General features: G+C 54.6%; 1 protein-coding gene across 2 annotated transcripts in view; it reads right to left on the bottom strand.

Annotated features, from left to right (window-relative positions):
• The window catches only part of VWF (von Willebrand factor), a 137,126-nt gene that overhangs the window by 72,109 nt on the left and 40,204 nt on the right, over positions 1 to 24,813 (bottom strand). For both annotated transcript variants that reach the window (XM_058282316.2, NM_001281306.1), the window contains 9 exon segments: positions 24,326 to 24,372; positions 19,467 to 19,603; positions 18,669 to 18,807; positions 17,513 to 17,613; positions 13,427 to 13,622; positions 12,656 to 12,871; positions 9,940 to 10,180; positions 4,043 to 4,137; positions 2,111 to 2,271 (listed from right to left, as the gene is read on the bottom strand). In XM_058282316.2, the coding sequence (XP_058138299.1) occupies positions 2,111 to 2,271; positions 4,043 to 4,137; positions 9,940 to 10,180; positions 12,656 to 12,871; positions 13,427 to 13,622; positions 17,513 to 17,613; positions 18,669 to 18,807; positions 19,467 to 19,603; positions 24,326 to 24,372 (1,333 nt within the window).

Consider the following 24,813-nt stretch of genomic DNA (forward strand, 5'->3'; position numbering starts at 1 on the left):
CAGCAGCATGAAGCAGTTGTGAAAACAGCCCACCTCTTAAAATATCTTTGGGTTTATTATAATTTTCTGATGTTGAGGTGAGAGGCACCACCTTGTTATGTGACAGGTATCCAAATACTGTCCTCAGAAGGCATGCCAGAGGCTCCTAGGAATGCCAAATGCACTCCTGACAGCATGTCCATATCCTGTACTTGAGCTCTAGCTCTCCACTTGGGATTTGGGGCAATAATGTAATTATTTATGGTTATTAATATTTAAGTTTATCTTTATTTTTTTCCTTCATCAAAAAATAAAAAGTTCATTTAAAAGAGTCCCCGATGCTGATATAATCTCCCCAGTCATGTCCCTTTCCTTGCCTGTGCTTTCTCGGATGTTGGGAGATTTCACTTCCAGATATGGTAAAGGTTACCCCAGCCCCTGCCACCAAAAAACATCAGCTCTGAGACATTCAAAATAAGAGGTCTTGGGGAAGCTCACTTGCCCCAGTGGTTAGGGTGTCCATCTACCACATGGGAGGTCCGTGGTTCAAACCCCGGGCCTCCTTGACCCGTGTGGAGCTGGCCCATGCGCAGTGCTGATGCACGCAAGGAGTGTCCTGCCACGCAGGGGTGTCCCCTGTGTAGGGGGGCCCCACGCGCAAGGAGTGCACCCGTAAGGAGAGCCGCCCAGCGCAAAAGAAAGTGCAGCCTGCCCAGGAATGGTGCCACACACACGGAGAGCTGATGCAGCAAGATGATGCAACAAAAAGAAACACAGATTCCCGTGCCACTGACAACAGAAGCGGACAAAGAAGAACACACAGCTAATAGACACAGAGAACAGACAACTGGGGCAGGGAGAGAAATTAAGAAAAAAAAAAAAAAGACTTCGCAGGAAATCCTCTTGAAAAAAAAAAAAAAGAGGTCTTGGGGATAGCAAGAGCAATAAGGAAGCCTCCCCTTCCCTCTTCAACTGGGTACCCCTACCCAGGTCTGAGTTTCCCCTTCTTAAATATCCACCTTCTAGAAGACACCAAACAAAGCCTTCCAGGTTTACACTACCCTCCCCCCCCCCACCCAATAGGAAAGACATTTTCAGAATCCTCAGCGGCTAAGGCAGAGGGGAACACTCGGGGGGAATTACCAAGAGCTAGCCTCTCTGTTTCAGAGGAGAGCTGCCTGGAGGCAAAGCAGAAAGGCCATCTGCTCTGAGCCAACGCCAGCCCCAGGCCTCCTGAGGGACTCAGGAGAAGGACTGATGCTGCGCCCACAGAACGCGGGCAGTCCCCACGGCCCTGCCCTCGAGGCCGTCACCCCGTCCCTCCGCAGCCTTCCGCGGCCAGCCCACCCCCTGTCCTGGCCTCCACAACCCCTCACCCCTCCCTTTGGTTATGGGATATTGGAGTCAGGGAAAGCAAGACACAGCCAGCATCTGAAAGAGAAAAATCCAGAAGTCACGCCCTGCATGTCGAGAGTTATCATCTAGTCACGATCTGTTTCCCACGGAGTCGGCTAAGGGTGGGCTGGTGGGAGAAGGCCGCCCCCGCGGCAGCTCTGGAGGACCCACGCAGGAGCCAGGCGGCCGCAGACCAGCCCGGCCTTGGCGCTCGCACCGGTGCCGAGGCACCTCCCGCCGCACGCAGGGTGTCTGCCGCCCCAGCCCGGGGTCACAGAATCCTACATGCTGGCCAGGACCGCACGACCCACTCCAAGAATGAGGAGCAGGAGACTTGGAAGGGACCTGGGCCAGTGACATCCAATGGCCTGGCCAGGGCAAGAACGACTTCTCTTGAATAGAGAGAGTTTACACGTACATACAAATCATGTGGAGACACACATGCGCCTTCCCTCTTTGCACAAAGGTATGCAGCCCTTGGGGAAATTCTGGTGGAAATGCCAGTTCTCACGTGTAAGTATTTTCTGGAAATACTTGCTTTGCTTCCTATGGCACCTGGTGAGCTAAGCCCTCGTACCTTGTGAGACTCACCCGGCCACGGAGGACGCGCCGCCCACCCTCCCCCTCACCACCCCCACTGCCATGCTGGTTTGCTCTTTCTTCCACTGCCTGCAGCAAAGTGGAGGGGGGCGGGGGGAGGGCTGCCCATCTGAGCGACCGCAGGGCCCCATCTTACCATGTCCAGGGGGCAGAGGCAGCCGGACACGCAGCCGGTGCTCATGCACTCCAGGTCGTAGTTCTGGCAGGTTTTGGCGCACTCCAGCCCTTGAGCCCGCGGGTTGTCCGCGGGACACACCAGGGTGACCATGGGGGGCCGGCAGAAGAGGCTCCTTTTGCCTTGGAGGAAGGAAAGTCCAAGGGGTGATCAGTGGAGGGGTCGGTGGCTCTACCTTCCCCACCGGCCTTGGGTCCCCTGGGAGCAGTCACTCGATTCAAGGGGCTCAGTGGGACCTCTGGTCAGCCCCGAGCCAGGTTCCCGGCGTGGGCCTGGAGGGCAGCCTCGTCTACCCATGTGAGCTTCTGACCTATGCGGCCGGCGCATCGCCCAATCCCAGCGTTCATCTGAGGGTGACACTCATCCCCCTTGATCCTGCTGGTGCCGGAACGGGGCCCGACCGTACCAGGATGCACTGCATAAATGTGCAGCCCCACGCTCAAAAGACCTGGGTTTGGGGGCCTAAAAGGACTCTGAGTGGGACCAAAGAGAGTCATTCCGAAGATGGTTACAACTAGCATAGAAGGCTACTCAGCCACAAGGGCTCTTGGCTCAAACGTCCTCCTGCCACGAGCCCGGTCACCCCAGCCCTCTGTTTAAGATGGCAGCATCATCCCCCATCTGACACTCCCCTCTCCCCTCCCCCTTTGTTTTCCTCCAGGACACGTAGCGCCATCTGATATATGATATATTTTACATATTTATTTGTCAGTTGCCTCTCCCTCCTCCCACTAGAAGGTATGGTCCATGAAGACTTTGGTCTACTTTGTTCATTGATCCATCACATTTCCTGGCCATTAGAAGGTATCAACAGCTGATGGACTAAATGATGACAGCAGCAGACTGGCACTGCCCCCTTCTTTCAAAAACCCACGTGTGCATCACATCATGTATTTCACTTACTGCCTCCTGTTGGTAAGGAAGCCAGAATTCCCAGTAAGGAAACAGAAACTCCAGAAGAGTCCGTGGCCTTTCTAGGAGTTTCCTGACTTTGAAGCAGATAATACCTTCCAGGGACTAGAACACAAGACTCTGAGCAAGAGAGAGCATTAAAGTCAGGTCTACTGAGGAGTGGGAGAAAGACGCGGCAGCAAGGGCGGGCAAGAGAAAGGGAGGCAGAGGAAGCCATTGGCCTTGGGCCGCGAGTTCTGAATTCAAGCCACCCACCTGCTTGGGACTTCGCCCAGCTCTCGGCTGAGAGAGGTTCCCCAGCCAGGGACTTGGAAGAGCCAAACCTCTCACCCAGAGTACCCTGGAAAACCACAGAGAGCTGGCTTGGTCGAAAAGAGGGAGAATTATGGAAAGTGAGAGGAGAGAGAGGAGGCCAAGCTGGAGGTAGAAGGTAGCCCATTTGCCCGCCTCAAGGCCCCATGCCCTCTCCTGCTGGGAGAGTCTTTTCTAAGCAAGGGCCATCCTTCCAGAAGCAAATAAAGCCCCCTTGATCCCTAAATACAAATGTGGTCCCCCCATGCTGGTCAGCCCCATCTCCCTGCTACGCCTCATCCTCAACCAATGCAGCAACTGTTAAGCCCTTAACTCCATTCAGGAAGATTCCAAAGAGATGTTCTCATCAGCATGTCCACAGGGAATGTGGCCACCTAAGGGGGTGATTTTTATCCCATCCCTCACAGCTGTGCCCTGGGTTAGGTCACCAGGGCAGAGCAGAGGTCTCACTGAATCATATACTTTTTGCCTTAATAGCTGGGGTTTACACATGCAAAGTCACCTCTGGTCCAGAAAGTCACTCACGTGAAAACTGAAACCGGGGCCACGGCAGGCAAAGGCGACATGCCTGAACGGACACGCACATCAGGGCCCTGCCCAGCTCCATCCCCGCCCCACACATGAGAGGTCTGGGCAGAAGGGAGGTGGAGAGCAGTCCAGGGTACTCACTGCGGTGAGACAAGGGACTGACAAAGACGGCGCCCAGCAGCTGGCTTCCCGGGGCCCCGCTCGTTGTACAGTGCATGAAGCCGTCCTCGCAATAGCTGCAAGAGAAGCCACAGCCCAGCTCAGCGAGTGTCGTCTCCACTCGCCACCCCCGTGTCCTCACCTCCCACCCACTCTCCACCCATTCCAACTGGGCCCCAGTCCCATCACTTCCCTGGATTACAGCTTGCTGAGGTCACCAACGACCTCTGTGTCACTAGACCCATTAGAAGTTTTTTCAGTTCCTGTCTCACTTAACCCCTTTCGACATAATTCATCACTGTTGATGACTCCATTCTTCTAGAAGCCCCCTCTTGGTTTTCCTCTACTTCCCCGGTTGCCCTTATTGGCCTCAACTGTAGTTCACCCCCCTCTGCCCGGTCTTTAAAGGTCAGCATCCTCAGCTCTGTCCTGGCTCTCACTTCTCACACTGCACTCACACTCACACCCACCCCCCAGCTTTTTCAGAGGTGACTCAAATTTGCATCAGCAGCTCAGACCCCTCCCTTGAACCCCAGACCCATAAATTCAAATGCCTCCGTGAGGGCCACCTTTGGGGACTCAAAGACACCTCACACTCAGTATGTCCAACACTGAACTCATGATCTCCCCCAAAGCCAGTCCTCTTGCAGGGCTTCAATTCATTAAAAGTACCACCACCCATCTAGTCTTGCAAACCAGAAACCCGGGGCTCATTCTGACCCTGCCTTCTCCCCACCCCCTATAGACCTTGTACATCACCATGGCCTGAGAACTTTGCCCCCTATGTCTATATTCATTGCCATGAGTCACACTTGCCTCTCACCTGGGCAATGCGAGAGCTCCTAAGTGAGGTCACTGCACCTATTCCTGCATCTCTCCAAAACACACTCCCTTTAGCAGCCCAAGTATCTTTTCAAAATCTAAATCTGATTGTGCACATCCCTGCTTGAAACCCTTCGACAGACCTCCAGATGAAGATCAAATCTCTGATGTGCCTAGCAGGTCCCACATGGTTTGCCCCCTGCCCACCTCTCCTCTTTCTACCCAACTGGCCTTCTTTTAATCCTGAAGGTGCCATGCTCCCTTTAATACAAGAACTGCTGCCATAAATGCCACTTTTCCCACCACATACACATGTGGACTCTTCTTTGTCCCCAACCCCATCTTAAGCTCTCATAGACCATGTACTTCTCTTCCTAGAGCATACCACATTTGTAACTTTACATGTATTTGAATTATTGTTTGGTTAACATCTGTCTCCCGCACTGGACTATAACACCCATGAGAGCAGAAACCATGGTTGGTCTCCTCATTATCATATCCCCAGCATCCAGAAAAGGGCTTGGCATAAAGTACTGATTAAATGGTGTTTCTAGTCTTCTTTTATCCTCCAGTCCAACCCCTTCCCCTAACATGGGTAACTATTCTTGTGGTGGCTAACCTCCAAGACAGCTCCCAAGGACTCCCGTCTCCTGGGACTCACACGCTTGCGCAGTCTCGTCCCACACCGTACCATGGAATAGAGTACGACACAGGTGATGGTATGTTATGCCTACGATTGGGTGAGATCAGCTGCAGCTTCCATCTAGTTGTTCTCCCTCTTGGATCATTCACTCAGGAGGAGGTATGTCATAAGCAGCCCTCTGGAGAGGCCCACATGGCAAGGAGCTGAAGCCTCCTGCCCACAGCCACCTCAGTGAGCTTGGAGCAGATCCTCCAGCCCCAGGCAAGGCTCCAGGAATGGCAGCCCTAGCCAAGAGCTTGACCCTAATACAGTGAGAGACTCAGCCCAAACTACCCAGCGAAGCCACTCCTGGATTCCTGATCCTCAGAAATTGTGTGAGCTAATAAATGTTTATTGTTTGAAGCTGCTGAGCTTGCAGGTCATTTGTTATGCAGCATTGGCTAACTAATACAATTTTATTCTGTTTAATGTGTATCTTTTTTTAAAATAAATTCTTATAAAATGTATGATTATTTTATGTACATGCATGTTTACTTTATAAAAATAGTATTTTCTTATACCACTCTGTGCTTCGCTCTTTCCATTCGGCCCATGTTTTTGAGATTCGTCCATCCTTGTCTGTTGCTTCTAATAGATACACAATACTCGACAGTGTACACCCACCACATTTCATCATTCACTCAGTGATGGACATAGACAGTCCTTACTCCTCACAGCCACAAGCAAGGCTGTGACAAGCAAGGCTGTGATTAACATCCTCCTGCATGTGCCCTTATGGGCCTGCATGAGAACTTCTTTAATATATACACCCAGGGGCAGAACCGTGGGAGCACAGTTCACTTATTACTTACTATTAGCTATGGATACCTAGTTTGCAAATCAATGCCATCTGCTCTCCCTGGCAGCTGAACCCATCTATGCCCACCTGCTGCAGATGAGCAGCCCCATGTCCCACAGCCCTGTCAACACTTGGCACTACCCAGATTTCTATGTTTTCCAGTCTAATAGGTATAAAGTAATCACTTCTCATTGTTTCGATTTGCATTTCTCTGATTATAATGACTTTGAGCATTTTTATGTGGCTACCGTCGAATAAGTATTTAGTGGATAAACAAAAGAATCAGCCCTTCCCTCTTTGGGCACATGCAGAACCTGTGTCCTCTAATTTTTAACTTACACCTGCTAAAACTTATCTTCCCACACACATTCTGTTCTATCTGTATTTTGGACATGACCCAAAAAGCTCAAATTTATAAAAAGCTTTGGAGATAGGTTAAGAATCAACTCCTGGCCCAGAGCCTGGCCATAGTAGGGTGAGCCCTCTGCACGTGTTGGACCAAATGGATGGTCTGAAGGGCCTCCAGGCCCCAGGAGCTGCAACCTCCTACCATGTCTTCATGGGCATCAACAGCCGGGCTCACCCAGCCCTGAGCTGTCTAAAGAACAAAAGCAAACAGCCACATACAAACCCTGTGTTCACTCTGGCATAAGTTTACCATGAAATTTAATCTTCCAAATGAAAGCAATAGACAGGATGGTCAATAATTTTCAGCCCTGATACCTGAAGGAGAGACAGCAGAAGAGGGCCTCGTCATGGGAAGTCACCATGCACAAACAACGAAAACAGCCCAAGGCCAGACCCATTCCACGAGCCTCATTCACCCAAGAGCTGCTGCACCCCGTCTCCCACCTTCCTTGTGCCACTGATAGGGTAAATAACCAGTGACACTTGCTGCCCTCCAAGTTGCCTCAACCTCCTACAGTCTGGCTTCTTTCCTCACCACACCACTGAAACATGGGGGCCACCATGACCTTCTGATCACCAAATTCAACAGTCTATTCTCAACATAACATGAAGAGAACATCAGTTCAAGAGTCTCAGGGTTCTAGTCACTTGCTGGATGACTTTGGGGAATTGAAACTCTCTTAAAGCTTCGAATTCCATATGAAAAAAGCAAGCCCTGGCTGCCTAACAGCATTGTTTTAAGGTCCCAGAGAGAAACACTTGAAAAAACTGTAACCAGGCAACTATAACAAAACAACCAGTGAGCTAAGGTAAAAAAAAAAAAAAAAAAATCAATCCAAGTGATGTTCTTACTCCTCTCTTCCCTTAACTTCCATGACATGGCACCGTGCAATTTTGCCAGTTTGGCTGGTCCTTTCTCTTTGGCCTCAGGATCTTCTTTCTCCTCCCCTGGCCCTCTGAATAGTCCCCAAAGTTCTGGACTCGGTCCTCTTTTCCGTTCTTCAGTCCACTCCCCCTCAGTGCACTAGCTACTCCCACTACTATAAATGTCATCGCCACGCAAATCTTTTTCTCCTGCCCCAATCTCTCAGTCAAGTTCCAAATCCATAATTTAAACTATTGGTTCCATGCATTCACCAAGACACCCTCTTTGTAATTCAAAAACATGAAGGGCAAAAACAAATTCCTTATCTTCCCTTTTCAAAACCTCTTCTGCCCCCAGAGAAGCCTCTTGCTAGTTCTTAGCATCACTGTCCTCCCAGGCATTCTAGTTCAAGACCCTGGGGGCAGCTTTCACAACATCTTTCTTCCCAAACATCCCATTGCTTCCCCAGTGTCTCCAGCTTCCGTCATCCACTCTCCATTTCCATTGTTGTTACTTGGTCAAGGGTCTTACTACCTTTTGGCCAGGATGTTTCAGCAGCTTCCTGACTGGTCTCCCTGCCTCCGTACCGCATGCAGCTTCCAGAGCCCTCGCCCTGAAACTACCCTTTGCTCCTGCCGGCTCCCTGCCCAAAGCCTTCCAAGGGCCTCCACTGCCTTCTGCTCAAGCATCTGTCCTCCCCCTGCCTTTCAAAGACCCCTGAACCAGGTCCCAGCTCATCTTTCCTCCAGACAGCAGACGCACCCACCAGAGGACTTACCTTGGTGGTTGTTGAGCACCCGCTGTGCATTTTAGTCTCTGATCTTCTCTCCACCTAGATAACTTGTTCCCACCATTTCACCCACCTCTGCTGATGAACTCCTCCTTGGTCTCAACTCCTCCTCCTGGGGATCTTTCCTAATTCCTCCCCTTTTCTGAATATGCAGGGATACTTATGTCTCTCATATGGCAAGTAGCACAGGCTCCTGAATGTAGTAGTTATCTCCATGATCGTTTAATGAGCACCTACATTGTGCCAGAACGTTAGGTGCTGGGGACCAGGGTCTCAGATATGGTCTCTACTTCTGGGGAGCTCATAGTTTACTGAAGAGGGAAGATACAGATAGAGGGTAGATTCGGTTAACTGAAATCCACGTCTAATAGTGAGCATTGTCTTAATAGGAGTACAAACAACCTGCTAGGGTACATGAGGTTAGAAGGGAGCATGAATTAATCTCCCTGAAAAGATAAGAAAAAGCTTCAGACCGAGGGCACTGTGCAGACATTGTTTGGATCTTGAACAAACCAACTAAAAAGACACCTTAAGACAAAAAGTGAATATGGATTGGATAGTAGATGTTATTAAGGAATTACTGTCAACGTTTCTGGTAATAAAGGCATTTTATATGTATGTATTATGTATTAGGACTGTTTTTTTAAGTGCTTATCTGATTAGGAACACATGCTGAAGTACGACAGGTGGAATGACATTACATCTAGGATTCTCTTTGAACTAATCTAGCCAAGAGGGGAGGAAGGAATAGATAAATAAGAATGACAAAGTGCTGATAATCATGGAAGCCGTGGCCAGCTAGGCTGGAGGTCTTTACACTCCTCTCTCTGCTCTTAAGTATATTTGAAATTTTCCGTCAACAGGACATTCCCCTAGCAACCTGTCAGCTACTTGGAGGGACCAGGCTGTGTCTGGCTCCTCTTGGATCGCCAATCCCTCCCCCAGAACCTGGGCCAGAACAGGCGCCAAGGTAACCGTGTGCCTGACAAATGACATGTTGCAAATTACTTTGGTGATTCTGGCAGCCCTGCTGGAACCGACCATCCCCGAGGGCCTGCGGCACGACTGCACCAAGCAAGCACAATGCAAGTCAGGAGGGCAACCCTCCGTGGAGCGAATGCCACTCTGGTACCTTCTCCTCTGACTCTATTGCTTCAGCCTGAGAACACTGGCAGGAGGCTGGAAGGGCAGGTGCAGGGGAAGGTATCCCATTTCCTATTCTAGAAAGGGAAACTGAGCCCTAGAGCAGGGAAACAGGATCCCACACATGACGACTGGCAATAAAGCTCAAGAATTCCTATTACTGATCTGTAATTCTAGTTTCCTACACAGTAAGGAAGTCAGAGGACCTGGGTGAAATCCCAGCTCTGCTTCTGACTTCCTGTGCAAACTCTGGACAAGCCACTTCCTTTCTTGAGCCTCAGTTTACCCCTCCATAGAACGAAGGGTTTAGAGAACCAATTTCCTTGCCAGCCTGCCACTCCGGGGCCCTGGCCTTGCAGCTGGCACTCACCACGTGGTGTGATGGTCTGAGAAGACGTCTTCCGGCTGGAAGATCTCACCGTCATAGTAACAGGGGCACTGGGCCTTGGGCATGCAGTCGCCCCTCTCATCCAAGTAGAGCCCTGGGGGGCAGAAGCAGCCCTCCAGGCAGACTTCGTTGCACTCTTCATCCGGGTGAGACAGGGAGCGGCAGGTCAGGTTGCAGGGCGACCCACACTGCAGGTACACCTGGCCCTGTGGGCAGCTCAGCTCTGGGGGAGTGCAGAGAAGGCAGTCTCAGTAGAAGCACCGAGACAACAAGGCTGTGGGCCCTGGGACTAGGCTGCCACCCCTTGCAGCTGTGACCTCCAACCCTATCTGTATGCTTGCTGCCTTCCTTCTCCACTGTGAACAACAGTGTGCTTTTATGTACAGAAATACACATAATTATGATGCACCATCCCCTCCCCTCCTTAACTACAGGGGCCATGCCTTAGCGTTCTCAATCCAATGAAACCATGATGATACGCAGACATTTCCTCCCCTGAAGAACAGCGAGTGCGGAGAGCTCTTTTTCCTCTACCAGACTGTCTCTAGAGCTGGCTCGGAGCCTTATTACATTTCTCCTTCAGCTTCTTCCCAGGGAGAAATCTTGCACATCTCAGTTAAACAGACACTTGTGTGCCCAGGGGGTGCAAGGGGTTGGGCAAGGCTCGGGGACGCAGAGATGGTAAGACTTGTCCCTGCCTTCAAGGAGTCCACAGTCCTGTCTTCCCCACAGAAACAACCAATGCACAGGGGGGGAAAAATTGTTTAAGTGTGTGCTTCTCCTGAATCTTTTCACAGCATGCCACAAAACAACTGTATGAGAAGTCCTTGTTCCAGGAGTGTCCCCAAACGGTGTGGCCTCCTCTCATGGATGGAGTCAGTGGCTTGGAGAGTTCTGTTCCTTTCCCAAGGAACCCAGTTCCTCTCTAAGGTGAGAAAGGATGGAGGCAAGAGCCCGGAGGCCTGCCCACCCTCCGTGGGCTGGGAAGACCAGCCCAGGCCCTCTGCCCACCTTGGCTCTGGTTTACCTCCAGATAAGCCCTCAGGGAAAGAGCCCTGCTTGTCCTTAAAAGCCTCCAGGGAAAGTTCCTTCCCACCGCCCAGGACTGTCTACCCTACCATACAGTCTCAGGAGCTGGAAAACCTTGAACCAAATCTCAGACCCTGCCACTGCAAAGCCAGCCCATTTCCTCTTGCTCTGCTGTCAGTGTGGATTGAGAACAGCTGCTCATGAGCGATGAGAGACGATCTCAGCAGACCATTAGCATTCTGGGAGAAGTTCCTAATTTGGAAAGCCCTTCGGATGCCATAGCCTACTGATAACACATCGTTTCTAACACTGGCGGACAACCACAGCATATTCATAAACAGCACATCATTTACTCCTCATTACTTCCCCCAATTTCCAAACAACAAACACTGATGAAGAAAGTGAAGTTTGCAAGGGTTAAGTGAAGAGGTCAAGGTCATGGAGTTAGTAAGTCACAAGCAACTGTCAGTGAGGACTCTGAGACAGTGTTTCTAGCTTCTGGCCCATGATGCTCAGTGACATCCCAGAGCTAGAGAGTGCAGTGGGGCACAGCTGCATGCACATACACGCTCCCTCCCTTTCATCTTTACATTTTTCTCTGGTTCTCTTTTTTGTGAAATTGCTTAGACTTAGAGCATAAGTTGGCTCCTTAGATACCGACACTTCTAGAACCCCAGTAGCTAAACTTCTCTTCAGATACATATTAATTTCTTTCACTTTCTCTTATAGCTCCTATTTGCTTGCTTCTCTCAGGACCACCTACATTTATTCTCCAAACATACCTATTTCACTCCTAAAAATCAGAGTAGCCACTGCCTTGTATCCATAACTCAGTCTTCCTCACCTCTATGCCTGGCTACTATTCTACATTGGAAACAACTCTTCTCTGCCAAGAGAGCATCTTTTTCAAGACACGGTCAACTACACACCTCCTCCAGGAAGCTTCCCTTGCTTGCACCTGCCCTAGTCTAATAATCTCTGACTCGGTGTGATAGGCACCCAAGTAGGAAGGCAGTTTCCACCTGTGCTTCAAAAACGAAGGTTCAAACTCTACATCGCACTGGGCCTGACCACACCAAGCACTCAGCAAATGTGCCCAGAGCAACAGCAAAACGTAAAACAGTGAGCACAATCTAGCTACTCCAGGGACCTCAGCCTGGGGGCAGGTGCCAACTCTGGCACAAGGCATCTAACACTGCAGAGTAAGACTCTAAAGCCAGCCCGGGATAACGATGCTATTGGACTTTATGCAGCTTTCTACCATGCCAGAGTGTAGGCCAGGAGCCCACGGATGGTTTTCCCACAGTCCTGGCAAAGGATGTGTACGTGTTTCCCATCACTTTCATCCCACTCTCAAGGGAGGCCGAGACCCACTCACTCCACAAGCTGATACCGTACATCAGGGAGCAGCAGCCATCGGCGATCGCTCCTTGGCAGAGCCCTGGGGGTTCTGGGGTTCCGCCCTGCAGCCAGAGAGTGGCCAGACTGTCCCCTAGGAGAGCGGGACCCCTCCTTTGTCCTTTGAGGAGAAAACACGAGAAGGCGGCCGCAAGGGAACCGCGCCCACCGCCCACCCTCCATCTAAGGTCCCTGGGCCCCCTTCCAAAAGACCTTCAGAGCCAGGGCTCTGAGGACGCCGCAGGGCGCGGGGCGGGCAGGGGGCACCCACCGCAGAAGCCGGGCCGGCGCCACGCGACGCGCACGCCCTTGGCGGCACAGGCGGCGGCGTAGCTGGCCACGGCGCCGCACACGCAGTCCCCGGCGTCCGCGCAGGCGCAGGCGTCGTAGCGGCAGTTGCGCAGGTAGGGCAGCGGGCCGACGACGCGGTGGCAGGCGGCGAACGTGGGCGACGTCAGCACGGCGCACGCCTCGGCGGCGAACCTGGCTGTGGGGGGCAGCGCTGAGCCCCGCGCCCTCCCCGGTCCCCCCTGCGCACCCCCACCCCGACACCTCGGCGGCAGGTTCCGCCAGGACGGCTTCTGGGGCCCTGGGAAACACTGTGGTCTCTCTTCCGCAGCTATTGATAATTTACCTTCCTAATTAGGCTGGGGTTAAATAACAGTCCCCCCTCCCCGCCTTCCACGACCAGTGACAGGGGCAGATGGGCCAGGGAAGGGGGACAAGCCAATGCGGGCCTGGAACGTGGCCCCTGCCCGTTCGTCTAACGCTTATTTAACTTGGCTGCTTCCGCAGGCTGAGCACACGCGGGGGTAGGAACCAGGGACCCTACCTCTGGCTTTTCTTTCCCAGGGTTCAGCCCACGGGGGTGCTCAAGTAAAGGAACTTTGGAGAATAAATGATCCAGATGCAGATAATCCAAGGCGGCTGGTATCAACAAGGGCCCACCCCGGTCCCTAGCTCCAGGCCTCCCGTACAGTGGCCGCGGTACCCGCGGAATGTGCTGGAAACGTGCGGAGGGTTTCCCAGCAGGCTCACATACTCGAGCGCGGGTTGAGGTTGCAGGGGTCGCTGTTCTGCTTGGGCAGGTCCTGGCAGTCGCCGTGCAGCTTCCAGGCATTGCCGAAGTCTTCCACCAGGGGCTCCACCAGGCCGGCGGGGGTGAGGAAGTCGTCCCCCTGGTTGCCGTTATAATTCCCACACAGGCCGCACGTCTTCCCGGCGTAGACCGGGGACAGCTGCAGAGAGAGGCAGACCACGTGGCAGCAGCTGCCGAGGCAGCAGCTGCAGTTTCCATTTCGCCAATAAGATGGTTTTAATCAAAAAGCTCCCTCGGCAAAAAATAAATATGAATTTAATAAAATGCAGCTAAGCCCTAGGCTGCAGGAGGGGGAAATGGCTGCCGTATCCATTTGCTCCTAAATCATTCAAGTCACAGACTTGACATGCCGGAAGGGATTTCAGAGATTGTCTAGTCATTTAGAGATGGACAAACTGAGAGGGAAAGCGATGGGCCTGAGGTCACAGAGGTCATGGCAGAGCTGGGACAAGGAACCAGCTGAGCCCTCTGCATCCACACTTGTCAGGGGACCTGGCCCGTGGGAGTCAAGTTCAAACTCAGCAGCCCATGTTGAACACATATAGGTCACACCTAACTCAGGTTATGGTCCAGACGCTCTCAGAGCTCTCGCTGGGTGACAAAGAACACCGTCAGACTCTCTGCATTTAACTCGGCCACCCAGCATCATTGAAGAGGACCCAAAAGGACACTGGAGGCTGTGGTTGGAGGAAGTGGGGGCAGTGAGGACTCCGGGCAGCCTGAGTGCGATGACCAGGAGGCATCCAGGGTTCAACATCCAGGCCATTGGCATGCGCCTCATTTTCTGTTCTAGGGGCCCACCAGGGTGCTGATACCAGAGGCCACGTTCATGGATGACTTGGGGGGTCGAGCCCGGCTTTTGCACAGTACAGCTGGGAGCATATGCTGGCTTCTACTGAGAGGGCCCTGATTCAAAGGTAGAGCAGGCACTGGGCCCACAAGCCCTGACTCCCATGCTGGCATGTACTTAGCAAGGTGCTGGGACCTCCCTGGGTTCTAAAACCATCACAGCCAGGCCCCACGTGGCCATCTCAGGAGCCCCTTCCAGCTTTCAGCTGTGACCTGACAAGGTGCAGATGGAGAAGCCAGTGGAAGTTTGCCTGACCGTATAAAATGGACCCAGTAAACATCATTAGTAAGGGGACAGAGTAATGTTTCCTTGTTTACTGTATACATCTCAAGCATTGCCCCATTAGACACCCTTCCCTGGCCACACTATGATTTAAATCCTCCCCCGGTATTTCCTGCCCCCTTCCCTGCTATTCCTTTATCTCCCTGGATATATTACCTTCTAAGGCATGATGGAATTAACTTGTTTGTTTTGTTTATTGTCTGCCCACTCCCATTAGAATTTTAATCAAATAAAGCAAGGAGTTCTCTGTTTCATTCCACTGTTGTAACCTCAGTCTTTAGACTGGTGTCTAGAGATACTCAAAGAATATTCATTGGGTGAATGAATGAACGGTGAGTAAATGAATGCATAAGCTAGTGAATGATCAGGGTTCTCCTCCAGCCACACGCTGAAATGCAAATGCCAGCAGTCAAGGTCAGCCCTGAGCAAACTGGCAAAACTGGTGGGGCTCTTTACTTACCCCTCACCCACAACTCATTTTCCTCCCTCTCTCCTCCTCCTCAGCACTGAGTGCCCTCAAGCTCCCCCAAATCCCCTCTCCTTCACCCCACCAGACCTGCCATCACTACCATCCCCCACTCTCCCAGCCCCTTGGCTTGCCATGCTGGTGAACTGGGTTAGGGCTTAGAAAGGTGGGTGTGTTGATTTATACTAGGCTGTGACTGGCTGAAAGCCCGACATAGACCCAAGATCCTTGCACTTTCAAGAACGTGCCTTTGCTCTTTGAAATTAACCTCTGCTGAGTGACAGTTCTGACAAAGTGAGCAATATCGGAGTATTTTTTCTATCCCGCTCTATCCAAGGCAGAGCTGGATGCAGCACTGCAGCCAGCTGAGCAGGAAAGCAGCACACAGAGCGCATGGCTTCCCCGTCCCTGCCTTGCTGCCTGGACCGGCCCGGCCCGCAGGGACAGGGCGTGCAGACTGCACCCAAGTGGGAAGCGGCCAGGGGTGCAATGCTGGAGGCACCTTGCCGTCCCAGCCTCGCTTCTCCCACCGCCCCCCCCAGGAGTCCCTGTCTCTGCCTAGTCCCCTCCAGTGGGCTCTCCCACGAGCCCCAGGGGTCAGCACTAGTCTCCCCTCCTCCTGCCCCCCCCAGTGCTCCCCTCCCCCCGCCACACCAGAACACACGGGAAACCCCCACAGTCCCTGAGGCCATCCGACCCTGTCCTGAAGCTGCGCTGACCCACCCGGAAAGGTACCCTACATCCAGTTCCCACAGAAGAAGGTCTCCCCCTCTCCTCGCCAGAGGGTCCCGGCTGGACAAAGAACAGAGACGCCTGTGAGAAGGAGGGTGGCCACCCAAGGCCGAGCGGTGGACCTGCTGGCCGAGGGGAGCACTCCCGAACCCCAGGGGTGCCCTCTTTGTGATGGGGGAGGCTGTGAAGAAAGTGGGACAGCTAACGTGGAGGGCTTCCTTTAGAGAAAAGGGTGCAGGGGGCGAGGTTGGGCCCAATTCAAGAGATGGAGGTCTTGTCTTCTTTCTGCACCCCATGACTGTGTGGCCTGGGGCAAGGCGCTTTCTTGCTCCAGAAATGATGGCTCTTTATTCCCAACGATCAATGGATAGTTGGGAATAAACTGCGAGAACCTCCTGCCCCACAGCAGGCTGGCAGGTTTACTTAACAGCGTGACGCTCTCTTAGGTCTCTACGACAAGGGAAGGAACACGACAGAATGAGAGTGGAGGGAAGAGCCCATCATTCTAGGCACAGTCTAGGGTGGCAGTTCTCAAAATGTGATCTTGGAACCCCTGCGGGGGTTCCTAAGACCCTTTCAAGGGATCTGTGAGGTCAAAACCAGTTTTATTTTAAGAATATTTTATGTTATATTGTCATATACCTTTCCAAATAAAAGATGTTATTTGCCTTGTTTGCTCTCATTCTCCTACAAATGCACGGTGGAGTTTTCCAGAGGCTATATGACATGTAATATTGCAAAAAGTGGCATGCAGAAGGTGAGAGAATCCAGCTGCCTCCCATCGAGCCAGCTCTTAAAGATCTTGGCAGAAATGTAAAGTTTTGCCATTCTTCTCACGAATTCATTTCTTGGTTTTTCAAAATCTAGATCGTTTCCCCCCCAAAAGTTATTTCTATTAACATAGAGTGGGCTTACCTTTAAGGCATTAATAAATGAATCTTTTAAATCTGTCTCTGATTTAACTTCTAACATAGTCAATCACAACAGATACAACTCTCATAAGCAAAATATCCTGGGGTCCTCAATCGTTTTTAAGACTGCAAAAGCGAACTAAGACCAAAAGTGAGGACCCCCAGCCACGTGGGAAAGACGCCGGCCCGAGCGCCAGCCTCCACTCGGCTGCTGTGTGTCCGGGCTGGGCAGGGCTCTTGCCTTCCCTGAGACTTGGCAGCGGTGATGCCTGCACTGCCCGCCTACCAGAGATGCTGCAAGTGAAGAAAGCCTACACAGAAGTCCTGCAGAAAATCAGGCTAGCGCTCCGCGAGGGCCGCACGAACAAGAGGAAGTGACTTGTGGACCCCGGGCCCAGGACTGCCCTTTCACAGGCAGCAAGAAGGCTTCTCCCCCAGGGTGCAGGACGGGGTCCCGGGCTGCGAGTTCCAGTCTGACTCTTCCCCGGCTGCCAATAGAGGGCACCCCGGGTCACCCCAGCCCCCAGTCCCACCACAGCTGGTGGCAGTCTGGAGGCCCTTGGGATACCCGAGCCGCAGAAACGAGAATCCCCGGGGAAAACAAGGGACGTCCAGAAGACAAACGCCGTCTTCTCTGACACAAGGGAGGCCTGTTCCTCGCTCTGGGCATGTAGGGCGCAGGAGAAAGGGATTCTTCTCCCACCGCACAAAGCCATTCTGCCCAGAGGACAAGGCAGCTTTGTAAGGGCCGGGCCGCGGGGAGGCTCGGTGGGGGGGGGGGGGCCTACCTTCACCAGCAGCCTCCCGCGGCCATCCCAGTCCATCTGCAGGTCCTCCCCGTAGCTGAGGCGCACGGAGGCCATCGCAGTGTGCTGGATGCGGAGGTCGCCTGCAGCGGAGCAGACAGGACGGAGGCTGCAGTGGGGCCGGGGCAGGGTGGTGGCAGAGGTGGGGGGTCTCACAAAGGACTGTGGCCACGAACAGCAATGAGGCAGGGTGCAGATGGGGGTGTCCAGGGGTCTCAGGAAGAAGGGTGACCAAGGTGGATGCAGTGCAATTGGGGCTCCTAAGTGTCCCCGCTAGGGCCTGCTATTCCTCCTGTGGCCACGGGAGGGCGGCAGAGGCTCCTGCATCCTTAGCTCAAGGTCGGTTCTCTGAAACCTAGGTCTGCCACCACTCACCACTTCTAGGCTTAAACTACTCAGTCCTCGTTCAATGGACAAGGCTGTGTGCAAAGCCGGATGCAAAAGACCTGGGTGCTGTGGGCAGGTGGGAGGAGGCCCCTTGCCTGGAGAAACGGATCGCCTCATGGGGGACACACACATGGACATCGCCATGCACCTGCTAGTCCAAGTTCATCCTCTGCGCGGCGCCATGATAATGGCCCTGGGGCGGCCAGACCCAGTGGAGCCCAGGCCCAGTAGTCATGCACAGAGGGGCAGGGCGGAGAGTCACTTTGAGGACGGAGACTGGGAGCTGTGCTGTGCAAGAGCAGTTGTGCTGTGACGAGGCACAGTGCAGCCTGGACAGAGTCACGGGGCAGGTAGCTTTCTCCACAGGTCACAGGGTCACTGGGCCCTGGGTGACATACTCTGCTCTGACTACCATCAGCCACCAGCTGCCTCTCAGCCCCAGTCTCTGCTACTGTCCTGTAGAACCAGCCTGCCCAACCCCAAAGGGTGAGGGCAGGTCAAGAGGATATCCTCTCGGATCCTTTTTCCCCTGCATGCTCTCTCCCAGGCCCGGAGCAGCCTCCTCCTCTGCAGGCTTTCAGCCTCCTTTCCCCGCTCATCCTCCTCCTCCAAGAAGCCTTCCTGTTCTTACAGCCATGGGGACTAGGATACCCGCCCTCCCCGGCAAAGGTAACGCGGCATCGCCGTGCCCCGGAGAAGGGCGCGGTGGGGGAGCCGGGCTGGCCCAGACCTGCCGGAGGAGGGAGCCCACCTTGCAGGAGGGGGATCTGCACGTCCTGGCCGTCCATGGCGACTCCTCCCCCGTGCTTCAGCTTCACGAGGCTGCCGCGCAGGCTGGGCAGCCGGACGGTGACCGAGCGGGTGCAGACGGCGTCGGGGTCATCGGCGCACTGCCAGGAGGGGCACAAGAAGTGACGACACCACACACACACCCCACCACCACCATTAGCCCCACACGGAGCCTGGGGCCGTTTAATCGGGGAAAGACCCCAAGCCCAGAGAGCCCCTGGCCTCCGCACGCCGTACAACTCCTCTCCCCCAGAACCTTCCATGTAAATGGGGCCCCCGAGAGCTGTGTAGCAAGAAGGCCAGAGCCCGAGCCCCAGCCCTGTGCCTCCTGGCCTGCCTTTAACATCAAACTCAGGGCCACTGGCCCTTCTTCCTGTCCCTGGAGCCCACTTCCCACCTTGGGGATGGCCTGTGCTCGCCGTCTCTCCTCCCCTTTGCTTCCTTTCTCCAGAGAAAAAGACACACACCTGTGCCATAGCCCCACCCCATCACCCCCAACTCCAGACGGCAGGGGCTGAGCCAAACAGGCAACAGCCGGGACCTAAAGAGGACACTTCTCCCCAGCTCTCGAGCTGAGCCGGCCCTGAGTGGGTATTGTTGGCAGGGCTGGATGATGTCACGCTACATCTAAAGACAGAGGGATGGGCTACCCAAAGTCTGGAAGAAGGGCCCCCCTCCTGCCCACGCCCTCCTGGGTTGCTGCCCTCTCCCCCCAGCAGCTCTTCCAGCCCCCTCGGGCACTGCTGGGCGCGAAGCTCACCTGCATGGTCTCTATGACAACGGAAAAGGAATGGTCCTGGCAATCCCGGGTCAGCAGGTACTGGCAGATTCCACTGAAGGTGAAGTACCTGTTGTCAAAGCTCTTGAAGTGGGACTGGCCTGTGACCAGGCACTCCCCTGGAGGGACACGGAGAGAAGGGGCAGAATGGGGGGAGACGGGACATTTTCATGTCCTGTTCCTCCCCTGCAGGAGAGGAGCCCCTCGTCAAAACGCCATGGGCTGTCTCTGTCCCACCAGTCTAAACACTAGCTCTAACGAGGCCTCTAGGTTTAAAGCTATGAGACACGGGGGCCCGGTGGTGCAGCTCGGCTCCTCGTTCTGTGGAGAAGGAAAAGAAGCCGCCCCCCACAGGGGCGTGTGGCCAGTGGCAAGGCCTGGACAAGGACCGGTGCCTCCTGACTCCCACCACTGCCTGCTCAGGCTGGATCCAGCCACCCACGGGAGTCAGGGGCCACGGCAGACGCAGGCGCCAGCCCGGGGCCCACAGACCTCTCAGCCCCTGGAGGGCCTGGCCATCAGCCGCCTGGGACTTCCTGTGAACTGGGACTGTGGAGGGGGCTTGCAGGCCACAGCCCCCCTGGAGAGCCCCCTGGGAAAGTGAGGGGCAGAAAGGGCAGCCCAGAGGCTGGTGTGGGGGGCAGGAGGCTGAGGAGGGACTCTTGGGGCTCCGGGCCTCCATGCTGCTGCCGTGAGCTCGGTGGGGCCCGACGGGGCCCCTGGAGGCACTTATCCACAATGTCACCTCCGTGGGCAGTGCCGACCTCCGCCAGGCCAGCTCACTGGCCCAGGCTGCCCCGCCAGGGGGTGGGACTCAGACTCCCATGCACCACCCAGCCACTCCCAGCTGGACCCTCATCTGTCCCCCTACCCAGCCAGCACCCCATCTCCCCACGACCCAGCCCCAGCCTCGGACCCCTGGACCAATGCACCTCCAACCCAACAGCATGCATCCCGGAAGGTGTCCCTGCAGGAGGGGCCTCTGCCAAGGTCTCCAGTGACCCCCCCAGCAGCCCAGCCCCGCTGGGGGCCACCCCGGCTCTGGGACCCATAATGGACCCACTGAAGCCGAGGCAGCCAGCTGGACCCTCCCCGCCGCCCTCTCTGCGTTGCCTCCTCTGTGCTCGCCTTTGCCTCCTGCTCTACAGAAAGAGATCCCCGCACACAGTGCGCGGCAGGCCCTTAAAGAAGGGGCCCTCCTTCCCTACACGTCCCCCAACCCCACACGGCAGGGACGAGGTTCTCCGGGGCACTGGGCCAGCCTACACAGCTCCGGGGCTGGACCCTGTCTCCCGGCCGGGGGAGGGGGGCGGCCCAAGGGCCACAGGGAGAATCCAGGCCCCACTGCCTGCCACCTCCATGCCCGCTTTCACCCTGATGAGCCAGGCGGCACAGCCCTGGACCGAGGCCCGGCACTGTCCTGGGTGGGTGGGGGCAGGGGGAGCGGTACCCCAGGTTGCTTGGTCTCCAGGGCGGTGACCCCTTCAAGGTCGTGGGCCAGGAGGGCACGTCCAGGCCAGAAGTGAGACGAAAGCAGGGCCCAGGGTGCTGTCGTCAGCATCGCCTTCCCACTCCGCTGCCCCTCAAGAAGGGTGAGGGCGGGGACCCCCGGCCGGGAAGTCCGAGCAGAATGGGCAACAAGAAGACAGGGGCAGCGGGCAGCCAGCTGACTGTCAACGTGCTGAAATCCCACAGGCAGGGACACCATAGCAAAGCCTGGTTAAAGCAGCTATTTGTCAGAAATCACCGTCATTCCACAAACAGTGCTGCGGACACTGTGTCCAAGGCAGTCAATGGGTGGAATTCTTCCCCCAACCTTTCCCTGTTTTCGCAGGGGCACTCTTATCTAAGAAGTTGGACGTCTGTTATCTCTGACAATGCCCAGGAAAAGAAGGGTCAACAAGAAAATATACAAGTACCGAAAGCAAAACCGTCAGGGCTAGAATCTAATTCTCCAATCTGATTTCCTGCTCTGACTTACATTCCCGGATATCTTGGGAATCAGAAACCTAAATATTATATTTAGCTTATCTCCTTGGTGCAGTGGATGGATGGGCTGCGAGCACAGGAAACACAGGGACGCAGGCGTGAGCTGCTGGGGAGAGGTCGGCCAGGGGCCCTGAAACATGAGCGAGAACAACGGGTCGCGAGGCGCCCTCCAGCTAGAGAGGGACCGAGTCCGTCAGCAGGGTGGCCCCCACTCTACCCCCTCAAGCAGCTGGCCCACTGCCAGGCAGAATCGGTGGGCAGTAAAAGTTGGGTGCATGAATGAAAAGCAAATGACTCAAAAGAGCATTAGAAGTAGAACATCCAGATCCATTCCTACGTGACTAAAGATCCTGCCTAGTGGAAAAACAACAACCCCTGGAAGCGCATCACCTCTGCTAACCCAGCCCTTTTGCATGCAGTCAGGCAGCCCTGGTCAGGCTTCCACTCCTTTCCACAGGCCTGCAAAAATCCCAGCCCCTCGGCTTCGGGCAAAGCCTCGAGGCAGACTTCCTCCCGAGGTGAATTTCCATCAAACCACAATCACACAAAGGGGACCCAGCTGAGCAAGCAGCACTTCTCAGCGCTCAGTGGGCATCCCCTCGTTCACTGCTCCTAGGCGGCGGTCGTTATTATCAACCCTCGTTATACCAACAGGCAACCAAAGCTCAGGAAAGGTAAAGAGCCTGCCTCAGGTCCCAGAGCGGTCCAGCAGGGGTTGAACAGGGCGGTGGCTCCAGAGCCCAAGGCACTTGCCCCGTCCACGCTGCCTCGTGGGTTGGCCCCTGCAGTTTCTCAGAGGCCTGTGTCAGCCTGATCCTGGGCCCAAGTGAACAAATGTGGGTCTGGATTCAGAGACGGGGTGTGAAAGAAGGTGCACTGCCCTGGCCTGCAGGAGGCTTGTGAGACACTGGAAACCACAATGCAGGCTGGGACAAGCCCCAGGAGACTTCCCATGAACTTGGGGAGTCAAAGCCCCGAGGCGGGTCCCAGGTGCCAGGGGACACACACACAGGAGAGGCACCTGCCCTGCACTCCTCATCAGTGCCCCTGCTGGCTGGGGATGCAGATGTACCTTCAAGCCTAGAGGCTTCAGAAATCACTGAGCTTAAATCCCAAAACTGAATGGCAGGGCTGTGTTAGACTCTATCAGAAATGATCCTGTACTGAGCAGGAGCCCTACACCCAGGCCACGGCCACCCCTCCAGCTGACCAGGGCAGTCACAGGCCGGCTGCACCTCCATGCCCAGGGGAGGCTGGGGCCCCATCTCACCCTGCCTTGCCCCTGCCCCAGGCCCAGCCTGCCTGACAACCCCCCACCCCCACTTCCCTGGTCATGCGCCTTCTCTGGCCCTGCTTAGCAAGAGCGATCATCTGTTAATTGAATCTGATGAAACATAATGAACTGAATTCCTAATTTTACCAATTTGTGGCCCACAGACCTTACATAGCAAATGCTTGTGCACTTAGATGGTAGAGATTTTCCCAGGTCGATGGCAGCAGCCTTATGTCTCTCAAAGCCGTCCTCGGGCCCTTCGCAGGCTGTGAGTAGGCGAAATTGGAGCACTGACAGCGCTTGCAAGAGCCACTCTTTGTCCTTCAGTTTCCTTCAAGGATTGCCCAGAAGATGACCTGGCTGGCCGGCCATCCTGGGCGAGACAAGTGCCCGAGCCATCTAAATCCCATCTTCCCATCTGAATCCAGACTTTTCTCAGTGTAGAGGATTCCAGGGAAGATCCTGAGTGGCCTGTGAGCCCTTGATCCATACCCCAGATATGGCCCCAGGTGTCCAAGCTCACCCACCCCCCCCCAGGACCACCTCAGCCAAGGCTGCCACTTCATCCAGATGCTTGCCTTCCAGTCTCTTCTGCAAACACAGAAGCCCACAAAGCAGTGCCCCGCAGGCAAGCGGTGGCTGCGCTGGTCTTTGACCAAGTGAGGGGCCCCTCCACACTCACGCAGGGTCGGCAAAGGCCCTCCCGTAAAGGGATGGGTCGAGGACTGGGGGGGGGAGGGAAGGGCCAAGGTAGGAATCAGGTAGTTGTGAGTTTGAGTTCTGGCTCTACTTCTTAGCAGCTGTGTGTCTTTGGGCCAGTTGTGTAACCTCTCTGTTTCCTCTTTTGTAAAATGAGACTAAATAGCACCTGCTTTCAAAAATGACTGTGATGAGGTAATACACAAAGAGTGCCCAGCACTCAGTGAGCTTCCTGTGAGTTACTGCAGAGGAGAAAACCATCAGCAGAAGAGCTGAGGTCGTTGGGGGCATGAGGCAGAAGGGAGCCTAGACCTGGGCATGCAGCAAATGGAACAGAGATGGGGCCAAACAGAGGCGAAAGCCAAGGGCAGTGACGGGAAGGCCACTTTCCTGAACAGATTTCCCAGGTGGGGACGGAGTGGGGAAAATCACTGGGTGGCCTAGTTTCCCCAGCTCTTGGGCCATGCCAAGGTCTTCATGATGACATCCTAGAAAATTCCATTAAAACTCTTACTTTAAGCCTAAAGAATTACCAGGTCCTTCTTCCCCTTAATTTTCCAAAGGATTTGCTTTTCTCCTTGCTCAGTCAACCATTCTGGTATAGATCTTGCAATCTTAATCCTCTGAGCAACAGATGATGGGAAAAGAACAATAAGCCCCGGCGCAGGTGCACTCTCCCCTTTCAGCACCTGCCCGGCTCCCCTTCTCTGGCCCATGAGCAGATTAGCAGAGCTGGTATCAGAAACCGGCGCTGGCTGCAGCCAGGTGCCCTCATCCGGCCTGTGCAGAGGAGTCCCTCTCCCCTGCCTAGAAGCGTGGCCCTCCGTGCGGAGTTAGGAAGGGCGCAGAGAAGGGATGGAATGAGCAAAAGGCCGCCTACCTGGGCATCCTTCGTTGCTGCAGATCCACAGGCTATTTCGGCAAATGCTGTTGGGGACAGAAGTGCAGGTCATTGGTAGGTCTGCAAACCCAAGGGTACATGGGTGGACTTTGAGCCCACACCTCAAAGGGGTGGAGGTCTGGGAAAAGAAAGGGGTGGAGGCCAGAGGGGTCCTTAGGAGGCTAAAGAAGGATGGGATGGCGCTTTGGCCACGAGACAACCTTGAAGATACCCAAGGGGAAGGAAGCCTGCCAGAGAGGCAGAAGAAGAAAACCTAGGGGATCTGATGTCCCTGAAATCCTAGACCAAGTCAACTTCCTAACTCCACACACAGCCAGTAGAAGGCAGCACGGGGCGGCAGCCAGCAGAGACTCCCCCTGAGGCCAGGTGAAGGCGCTGAGCAGGGGGAGGCAGCAGTGGGGAAGGGGCCTGGAGGCGGGAAATGATGAGTTATTTTCCCTAGTGTGCAGGGAAAGGCAGAGCTAGCC

This window comes from Dasypus novemcinctus, chromosome 20 (assembly GCF_030445035.2).
Source record: "Dasypus novemcinctus isolate mDasNov1 chromosome 20, mDasNov1.1.hap2, whole genome shotgun sequence".
Classification (NCBI taxonomy): domain Eukaryota; kingdom Metazoa; phylum Chordata; class Mammalia; order Cingulata; family Dasypodidae; genus Dasypus; species Dasypus novemcinctus.